This window comes from Podarcis gaigeae, assembly GCF_964106915.1.
Source record: "Podarcis gaigeae genome assembly, chromosome: 17".
NCBI classification, from domain to species: Eukaryota; Metazoa; Chordata; class Lepidosauria; order Squamata; family Lacertidae; genus Podarcis; species Podarcis gaigeae.
The window spans coordinates 23555443-23566724 of NC_139694.1; the positions used below are offsets into that span (position 1 = coordinate 23555443).

At 42.2% G+C, this 11282-nt stretch overlaps 1 protein-coding gene across 1 annotated transcript; it reads left to right on the plus strand.

The window, feature by feature from the left end:
• Positions 1 to 30: 30 nt before the first annotated feature.
• On the plus strand, positions 31 to 10031 carry LOC310834889 (uncharacterized protein). The gene is made up of 7 exons (XM_083719380.1): positions 31 to 198; positions 1493 to 1612; positions 3483 to 3572; positions 4997 to 5062; positions 6118 to 6183; positions 8098 to 8269; positions 8993 to 10031. Exons 1-7 carry the CDS (start codon positions 69 to 71, stop codon positions 9657 to 9659), a joined length of 1311 nt encoding a protein of 436 aa, XP_083575506.1. The 5' UTR covers positions 31 to 68; the 3' UTR covers positions 9660 to 10031.
• The last annotated feature ends 1251 nt before the right edge of the window (positions 10032 to 11282 follow it).

The following is an 11282-nucleotide window of genomic DNA, read 5'->3' on the forward strand; positions in this document are numbered from 1 at the left end:
TCTCCAGCTGGTTCATTGTGAGGTTAAAGGGCATGGTGATGTCATAATGAGATATTACAGCATGCAACATGAATGATTCCAGCAGGGAAAGAGTGAGACTCGCCCAGAAGAATGATTTGAGACGTTGGACAGTTTCCCTTATGAATCTGCTACTGTTTATCTTTTTATCATCATTAATATTTGCAGGAGCTACTAAAGGTATGATCTCTTTGAAAGCTATATGCCTCATCTAAGAACATGATGTTTATTGTACACTACTATTGTGCTGCAAAACCACAAACAATGGCTGGCCGGGGGGGAGGGGAGGAAATGAAAGTGACAATAATCAGACAATAATCACTGTATGGTGTCACTCAGAACCTCTCTTCAGCTGGACTCTTCTGTTCTCTATTATATTTGGTGTACTTTGTTGACTATTTTAAGCTCCTGCCCCTTTAATTTCTGACACCACTCTACTGGCAACAAAATTCAGTGATTTGGGGTGTGTTGGTGGCTGGATACCTTGTCTTCCTGTCCACAGCTATTATTTGCCTTTTGTCTCCATCTGTAGTCATGTTAAGAATATGAGAAGAACCCTGGTGGATCTGACCATAGCTCCATATAGGCCAGGTATGCCTTCAACCTTTACAGACCCAGGACCCACATTTAACCCAAACTTGCATTTGGGGACCCACTTCTTAAATCTTTTAAGCATATATTTGCATAGTGGTAGTGCTCCTATTGCAGCTCACCTTGGATCAGTCTGCAACCCACCGGTTCAGGACCAGGATGTAGGCCAGCAAATCCACTTCTCACAGTGACCACCCTGATTCCTTTAGAAAGCCCACATGTGAGACCATGAAGGCAGTTGCCCTTCCCTGCTGTCATTCCTCAGCCACTGATATTCATTGGTATATCTAAATCTGGAGGTTCCATGTAGCCATAATGGACTGAATCTAGCACAGAAGTTAGTCCACTGGTTTCCGTGGCCTCAAGCAGACCTCTGATGGATTAATACTCATAAACTAAGAGTAATCCATTTGAAACATATAAACCTGTTCTATAATTATCTTAGAGCCGGGCTGGAGAAATCTTTGGCTCCCCAGATGGTGCTGTACTACAACTCCCACTACCCCCATGTGAGTTGGAGCTGATGGGAGTTGTCGCTTGGCAACTCCTGGAGGGCCAAAGGTTCCCAACCCCACTCTTAAGAGTATTGGTCTTCAATTGCTGGGTTGGGACCCACTGCCAGAGCATGGCCTGATCTAAGGCATGGGTTGCAACGCTAGCACTAACAAACCTACAAGTATATGGTATAACATTAAGAAATGGGTCCTCGAATGCATGTTTGGGTTAAAGGTAGATCCAAGGTCTGGAAAAACTGAAGACTACTGTCTCAGAGTATTGTTTAAAGGCCTGATGTTGGGTTTGGATGAAGAATTCATAGCAGGCTTCTGCTCTTTCAACCATAATTGAATAAAGTGATTTTTTTTAATGTATCTTATTTATCTAGAGAAACATAAAGTTATTATTCGGATAAATCATGAGAAGAAAGCAAACGAGGAGGAGGAGGCAGGAAGTACGAAGCACATCATCATACACCCTGCTGTACATAAGACTTCTATAATGGAAGGTAAACTTTCTTATTATTCTTTATTAAAAATAAAAAGAATTATAAGGCAAAAGACCAACAACTTTTACAGCCTCAGAGGACCAGGGTTATTAAAACATCTGATCAACACTTATGCAACAAAAAATACCCCACTGTCACCTTGTTAAAATGTTTATACAGCAAACCAGTTTGATATGCAGATATTAAGGGACGAATGGAATAACGTATTAGGGATGTCAATCTCAACCAAGCAAAGGGAAACTGTGCTAAGTTCTATAACAAGGGTGTTTCTGGACCTTAGACTAAGACGCATACAAAAAAATTATATTTTGAATTTACTGGAGTTAGGAAAGGGCTATCTAAGCTGCTGGAGATGATAATGCTTCTTTAAAACTTATGTTCATACAATGTCCCACATTGATATATTTTTGGGAGAGGGTAGCAGAAATGATTAATGCAACTGTAGGGAAAAACATTAAATTTGCAGAGGAAAATATCCTTTTGAATTATATTCCCAGTACTTGGAATCTAACTAAGGGACAGTATGGAAAAAAGACTAGTATTGATGAACTGGAAGGAAAATAATGTGGCTCTCTTCAACAAATGGATAGAAGATTTGTATAAATTCACAGCGCATGAACAAGTTGCAAGGGATAAAGTCAATGTATAACAGTGTCCCCAGCTCCTCTAGACAGTTCAGAAGGATGTCATGTCAATGGTATCAAAGGCCACTGAGAGATCCAGCAGAACTAGGAAACAGCTAGTTCTGGAAAATGGCAGACCTCCATTTTCATATGGAGTAGGCAGTGGTAACAGATGCTCCATCTGGTCTTCAGTGTAGCTCCCAATCAAAAGAACCCCTCTTTCTTACTTCAAGTGTTTGCTTCTGCATGCTGTGTAGCCATGAGCAACAAAACTCTACACTTGTGTACCAATGAATAATAATGGCACTGTTTTAATTACAACAAGGCTCCAGTTGTTCATTCTCCTTGATCTATGTCTTTCATGGCTGATATTGGAATTTGCACAGCCAAACTATACAATAAGGAGAGTACTGCCAAAGTCATAGCTCTTCTTCTTCACACTGGGAAGAGGGCTATGTCTGCACTTAGAAAACGAAGAACTACAGTAAGCCTGCAAATTACGTGGGGTTTATGTTCTGGGGATCATGCCTAAAGCCAAAATTGCATATAATCAAAATGCACTGGGTTCAGCGGCAGGTGGGATTGCCAAAGGCATTTTTCCTGGAACCCCAGGAAAGTTGTGGGCTTACTGTATGTACATAACAAAACAATGGACAAAGAAAGCGGTGGGTGCATTAAAATATATTGCATACTTCTGCAACTTTGTTACAGAAGTATGGGATAATGAAGAAGTTGACAAACATCCATCCAGAGGTGTCTTTTTCTATTGAGCAGCAGGTAAGGACATAGTTCAGCAGTGCTTAAAACTGAAATTTGTGTGTGAACCCACATTATGTATGTGCATTTTGTATTGCCCATATCTAGGACTGGGAAAAACCATGTAATTTTTCACGGAGCCATCACTGGGTTTTCAGGAATTGGTACTACTGCTGAAAAATGTTGGCAATGTATTTGTTGGGTCTGGGCCACTTTATTCTTCCCTGCTAGTATGCGAGAGAAACAAAACAACATCTGTGGCTTAGCTTTATGTCTGAGCTGGGAACTGTGGTCTGTTTTGCCTCAAACAAACTACAATCTGTAGCTGATATTAATTCTTAGATTACTGATCATTCATCAGTAAAAGAAAGCATAATCCCCAGTTAAGACATAATACTAAGCCAGTTCATTAACTAGAAACAAAAGGATTGCTTATTTTTAAATGATTGCTTAATTGTAATTGAATTGCACAGTTCTTAACTTTACTATAGGGCCACAGAATCATGAAGATGTTGGATTACAAGATAATGAAGATGTTGACAAAAGTCTATCCATTGATCACCTTTTCCATCCAATACCACGTAAGAACAGTTAGCTGTGATGAAGCCTGGAAATCCCATGTGGTCCAACCTTACATATCATATTTGCATGTCATGATAAACCATAGTTACTGGTTTGCACAAAAAGTGCATTTTCATGGCCCATAATTACATTTTCAGGGAGCCATCACTAGATTTTCAGGAACCAATTTAAATTCTGAAGAGTTGATAGTGACCTCATTTGCATGTCACAGTAAAACCATGGATATTGAAAACTTTGGTTTACTGTGAACACATAGTTCTGGGCTGCTTTGCTTCTTTTTTTATACCAAGTGGACACAGAGCCCATAGACTGCACACTGTCTTGTCACGCAGTGGGAGGGGGGTGGAGCAAAGCCAAAATTTGACAACATGCAGCCTTCCCAAAGCTAGGTAAGTAAGGCACTGGGTTTGGGGAGGGAAGTGTGAGGCTTTGGTAGGGTCCTATAGCCCTTCTATCTCCTTCCCAAAGCTGGGAAAGTGCTAACTGGCTTTTAGAAAGGAGGTAGGAGGGCTCTAGGACCCTGTCAGGGCTCTCACAGCTCCTTCCCAAGGCCCAGTGCCTCACTTCCCTGACTCTAGGACTGCTGTGGGCTGCACATCCCAAATTTACCTATATGGGGTGGGTGGGCTTAACCCCTTCCTGTCTGGAATCTCCACCTGCAATGAGAGGGTGGCATATTAACCATTTCCTGCCCTGAGGGGAGAGGTTTAACTCTTCCCATAGCGGTCTTTTTTTTCTCTTAGAGGGAAAAGCATGGAGGAGGGGCCCATTCAGTTACTGCCCTTTCTTCCCACCTGTTATGACGTGGGGTTTGTGATTTCAGCTCTCTTGACATAATATGCTGGAGAGAGTTCTCTAGTAACACTTCTTTATTAAAGCAAACAAGACTGAGACCTGAGGAGGGGAGAGCTACATTTATAGGGACAGGGAACTAGCTAGTAAGGATACATTTTGGAGGGAACAATATCAGGCAATCACAGTCCTGCCTTTTGGAGGAAACCAATAAGACAGAGGATCCAAATACAGCAGCTTAAATGAACCAATAGTAGCTGTACTCTCTGGAACCAAAAGGCAGTTACTTTACTCTAATGCAAATACAGACAATAATAATAATACAGATATAAAATCCTTTGACTCAATACACACCACCACCTACCCTTTACAACTGCAATCTAGAGATAGAGACCACTTACCTTTATGAATCAACTAGGGATTTGTTTGTTTTGTTTCAGAGAAACCACAATCTCAGTTTGGATTACTGATTGTGATTTGTTTGAGCAAAACAAACCACGGTCCCAAGTTTGGACATTGCACAAAGCCAGTTCATTAACTACCCCATGACCTATGTTCATAAGAAATTAGTGAACAAGGAATCTGATTTATTTTTTTAACCAAATCACATATTTCTTAACTTTTATTATAGTACCACCAAAGAATGAAGATGTTTATAAAAATCAACCAGAAGATGTCCTTTTTCATCCGGTACCAGGTAAGGGCACAGTTAGCTGTGGAGAAACTTCCATGTGATCCAACTGTACAAATAATTCTTCAGAGGCCATATCTACTTAGGTCTCACTATTGTTCAGTTACCAAAGCTACCAGAACACCTAGGCCTAATCTCTGATGCTTGCTATGTATTATTTATTTGGGGTACGGGCAACCCCCCATTTATGTGCATTCAACATGTGTGTGACCACACATCACATCCAGTGTTTGAAACTCCCATTGTTCTAGGCGCATTTTGCAACAGGGAATTTCATAAGCGCGAGCAGTTTCTGAGCCTTGGGCACAGTCCTGTGCCTAAGATTTCAGATTAAAACTGCAGAGTGGAAGGAAAGGAGGACCTTTTTCTGCCTCCCAACTTCCAGCTATTCTCTGAAGATTGGAGAAGAGACCCTCTTAAGAACCTTAGGGGGTGGGCAGGGGAAGGACTAGACCATGTGAAAAACGAACATAATATTTCAGCTGCAGTTCATTCATTTTCAGCTTTGTATTCTTGCTATAAAAAAGCACGCCTAGACATTCCATTGTTGCGCCCATAACCTAAGTTTATGGTGCCATTCAGCTCCTAGCTTTCATATCTCAGTTTCTAACACTTATCACATTAAAGTCTGGAAGTGATCTAAAAAGTCACAAAAGGGGGCAGAATGGGGTGGAGGTGGAATGGGGTGTTTGCAGGCTTTTTCAATGGTGTTTCAAATATACGTGATTTTATTTAAGCATGTGGTGCCTTGGAACTTAACCCCCACATAAATGAAGGGTTGCCTGTATATACTTTGCCCCCATGCCCCTTTGGGAAGATTCCTGTGGATTTTCAGGAATCAGTAAAAAGAGTTGACACTGATCGCATTTGCATGTCATTATAAACCATAGTTAAAGGTTAGCTGTGAATTACTGACCAATTTGTTTGAAGAAAGAAACCATGATCCCTGGCTTGGACATAATGGACAGTCCATTAGCTTTGCTTGAACTATGTACATAAGAAGTATTGCACAAATTAAATGTTTGTTTTTAATTGAATTGCATTCTTAACTTTTATTACAGGACGAAAGTTTAATGAAGATTTTGACAGAAGTCCAGTAAAAGATCTCTTTTTCCAACCGGTACCAAGTAAGGACACAATTTAGCAGGGGTGAAACCTGAAATTGCCATATGATCTTACCTTACATAACATTTGCACAAGAGATGAACATTTTGTATTGCCTATATTTAGAGCTGAAAAATAGTTAAATTTTCAAGGATTCAGCTTTGACTTAGCTTTATTTCTGGCCTAGAGATTGTGGTATGTTTTGCCTTAAACAAACTATGAGCTGTAGCCACTGCTGCTGCTTCTTTTGGTGATAATGATTTGTTAAAGCAAAAGAACCCATCCCTACATCAAACATGATGCTAAACCAGATCAGCACATTCACAGTTAAACATCAACTATGGATTACTTGCAGGGGTCACCAGCCTGTGACCCGCAGTAGTGTGTCACTGAGCAGGTGCCCCAGACTGAGTTTTCAATTACAAAAAAAAAAAAAAAAGGTCTCAAGTTCTCCTAGAAAGAAAGATAAGGGGCAAATTGTGCACGTACCTTCTAAATGATTTCTGTGAAATGAGAGTGGTGTGGTTATCTTATATATTTTCCTCAGTACTGTACAGTGGAACCTTGGTTGTTGAATGTAATCCGTTCTGGAAGACCGTTCGACTTCTGAAATGTTTGACAACTGAGGCGCAATTGCCGGTCGGCAAAATCCATTGAAAAAATGGAGAAACGTGCCTCAGAAGCTGTTCGACTTCTGAGGCGTGTTTGAAAATGGAAGTATTCACTTCCAGGTTGTTGGCATTCAAAAACCAAAGCATTCAGCTTCTGAAGCATTCGACGACTGAGGTTCCACTGTATTGAGGAATGCTCTCTGTTGTTACTAGACAACAGCATCAGTGAGTGTGTGTGTGTATAATCTCCATAATTAGGAACCATTAAGACAGAGCTGACTTCCCATCAGTGGCGTAGCATGGGTTGTCAGCACCCGGGGCAAGGCAAGTAATTTGCGCCCCCTAACCCTGAGTGAGCCAGGTAGGGGCAGAGAGCTGCGAGTGCGAGCGCCCCCCCAGATGTTGCGCCCGGTGCGGACGGCCCCCCCTGCACCCCCCACACTACGCCACTGCTTCCCATAGTATGTGCATAAAGTTGTTGGGAGTGATTGTCTCTCAAATTTTGTTATGCCATGCCCCCTCCATGGCAGTCATTTTGTGACTGGTAGGTACTCTAACACTCTCTCAAAGTTCAAAATCTGCCTGCTAGTCAAAAAATATTAGTGACACCTGGTAGACTGTGACATGTAAACTGGGTTACTTTTTCAAATCCCTTGGAATTTTCTATCCAGAGGATCAGGTATCTAGGATTCCTGCAGCCCTGCCCATATACTTTCAACATGTGCTGTCAAGATCTCTCAGATAAACCAAGAATACACTTCTCTCTATGACATCTGTGCACCAAGTCCAAATGCATGCACAAAAGTGTTTTTGGATTGCTCCCCCATAGTGGAATACCCATTGCCTGGAGAACCACTATAAGCTAAATCTTTCAGGATTATTTTTTTTCCAGTCTGGGCTGGCTTCAGAAAATCTACAGTATAACAACAAAGGCAACAATGGCAACAACTGCAGATAAAACAGTGACCTATACAAAGATGTACAATAAGCAGTTTTCAACATATATTTATATAATTATATTCAGAGCTTGATCATGATAACTTACTTATATAGTGAATAATTGGTTTCCATTCATTTGTTCATTCATTGCTATGCCGATGAATCTGTTGATACTTGTAATTCAGTTAATTTAACAACAACAAAATGCTTGGTCCCACATCTTTTTCTCCCCCCCCCCCATCATTTAGCAAAAATAATGCTTGATAAAGTGAACATGTATTGTTTTAATTCTTGCTGATCACACAGAATTTGGTAAGCAATTTAGTGGATTTAAAGGTAAACAGCTGTTTCCATTTGATTAATTTTAAACAACTGCCCTGCCTTAAGTTTCAGACAATGCAGAGATTGAGAAGCGCATACAACTTGTCTCCAAAGAAGAAGAAAGACCACGACCCCGGGAACAGATACTGTTGGCTGTATCCTCAGCAACTCTGTGTGTTTTAATATTGCTTACAATGCTTTGTGGTATGACTATATACCAATGTAGCAAAAGAATTAGGTAAGTCTTCCCATCACACAAATGATGAATTCTAATTATCCATCTGTATATTCTGTATTAATAGTCAACACATTATCTAAATGTGGTTCCTTGTGTAGCCAAAATGGCATCATCCACACACAAGAGGAAGGCATCAGTAGGCTTGGGGGAATCCAAAGGTTTAGAGAAGTATTTTTTAAAAACCCCCACAAAAAAACCTAATTTGTAGTAGAAGAGGCAAAACAACTCAGTCAAGACAGAACATGCTCAGTGGGCGCAGAACAGTGGCTAACTGCTATAGGGGCAGGGGAGGAAGAGCAATGGAATGGAGTATCCCGGAAGGCGGAATACAGTACACGATTAACTGACTCAAATCTTGGAATGGGAACACTCCATCTTGCAACTTTATACTTATAGGTCCTGTATGTTCTTGCTCTGATATTAAAGGGGGGCATGGCCCTGCCACTAGGTGCAAAAAGCTGCCTGTCCCTTTTTAACATACATTTTTCGCATCTCCCCTAATATGCCTGCATGCTGCCATCTCCACATGGAAGTGGCTTGGTAAAGCAACTGTTTGTCAGGTGACCATGTAGGTTGCAGGCAAATGTTCTGCATTGTGGAAAAACCTACATAGGAAATGCTGTGCATGGGAGTGTCTTCCACGTGGGAAGGTATTTCGAGTGACACAGCCCTGAGATCCTTAGAAACAGCAGACACAAAATCAACACCCTCTTTGCATTCCAGTTTCACAGAGCTCTCATTTACTTCTTCTGAAAATCAAGCACTATTTGGGCCATCCTTTTTCCATCGCTATCCATCCGAATCTGCAATGTCTAGAACTGAGAGCTTGATATGGAACGAGTCTGGACCAAGATCAGTAGGACGGAGCCCCTCGGTGGCTAAACCCTCAAGGATGCTAACATTTGATCCTGTTGTACACTCAGTAGATGAGGTGTCATCATTTTCTGATGAATCAGCCCGCACTCTAGAGTCAATCAGGCTTAGAGAGACAGAACCATCTGAAATAGTGGCACCCTCTCAAGCCCCATCAACTGAAGCACCACCTCCAAGTGCACCAGCAGCAGCACCGCCACCAAATGAGCCAGCAGCAGCACCACCACCACCACCTCCACCAAGTGAGCCTGCAGCTGCACCCCCGCCACCACCTGGTGGCCCAGCAGCACCACCTCCACCTCCACCAAGCGAACCTGGAGCTGCACCCCCGCCACCACCTGGTGGCCCAGCAGCAGCACCACCACCTCCACCAAGTGAACCTGGAGCTGCACCCCCACCACCACCTGGTGGCCCAGCAGCACCACCTCCACCTCCACCAAGTGAGCCTGGAGCTGCTCCCCCACCACCAACTAGTGGCCCAGAAGCACCACCACCACCACCACCACCACAAGGTTAAATCCTGATGTTGATGATGATTTTTGAAAAAGAAGGAAAGAAATCTGGATTACTAACTTCACAGTTGGCTGCTCCGTACAAAATTCAGAGAGAGAGAGAGGAATATTGAGATTCTGAAGTGAGGAGAAAACCAACAAGGAAGTTGGGACTACAGGGATCTGAAGGCGTGCTGGAACGGTATTGATAGCTGAGCTTAGTGAGAAAAAAGTGGTGTAAGAAAGTACGTACTCCCAAGAGACATTGGAATAGTTTCATATTATGATGTGGGAAAATAAATAAATAAAGCTTTGAATCACTAGCCAAGGCAAAAGCCACATAAGGCTACGTTACATGAATAAATTTTCTGTACAATAAATCAACTATATGAATGAAATCTCGTCTCCCCTACATTAAGATGTAGACTTGATGGCTATTTTCGGTCAGACTAATGCAGAAGTCACTAAATATGGTGGTGAGGACAGTCAGCTAGGTCCCCTTGCTGGTGTTAACTGATCCTGGGAATAAAACAGGTTTCTGTGGGGTTTGGGAATAATACGGTATGGAGCTATAGGAAACCTCTTTCCATGCATCCTGAAATTTATGAAATCAGCAAGGCATTCTTTCCCGAAAGACAGCATTAGTATGGGGTCTCCCCTATGTGGAGTTCATAACTTTTCTACTGGGCTTGTTCAGCAACCTAACCTACAAAAAATTAACTACTGAAGCTTTTTCTGACATGCCAGTAAAAAGGGATGTGATTAAAAGCAAGGAGGCTGCGTATGCAGCAAGCGAGAAACCCTCTGTGTGGTTCTGATTGTCCACTGAAATAACATCCAAAATTCAGTGCTTACAGGAAGCCTGCTGGGATCAGCTGTGATAGAGTTCCCTTGGGGGAATGCCATAATGCAGATGGTCGCTGCAGGCTAGCTGTCACCGCCAGTTGGCTGATCAGCAGTTACAAGAAGCACGGCCAGCAAGCTTCCCTTGCCAGGGAACAATCAGGAGCACTTTAAGGCTCCCAGGCCAGGGAACAATCAGGAGCACTTTAAGGCTCCCAGTTGTTCCCTGGAAGCCAGCTCAGGTTACTACTCCCAGCAACAAGTGCATACCCATCCAAATGGATGGCATAAAACACACAACGTAATGCTGCAACCAAATTCCACTGCATGTTTCTTACCACATGTTGCACATGTAATTCTCTATAAATTCACCTGCTCAACACAGACATAAGCAAACATGGGGGGGGGGGCAATCAACTCATCAACAGCAAAACCTTAGACCCACTTCAACCACACACATTGAGCAAATAAACTTTAATATGCATAATGAAACACAGTATTCTACCACCTTAAACATAGTTTCCCCAAAGAATTCTGAGGGGTTTAACAATCTCTCTTCCCAGCGAATTGTGGCTCTGTGAGGGAAATAGGATTTCCCAAAAACTCTCAGCACCCTAAACATGCTACACTTACCAGGATTTTTGGGGGGAAGCCATGTTTTACACCTGGTATGTCAGAGCACAGGTAAGCCTGGCAGGACAACTTATTCTATGGTGTTAACTCCTTCATGCATTAATTAGATAGAAGCATGTTAGCTATACAAGGCAGATTACCCCACACTATGTATTTGGGGGGGGGGGTCACAT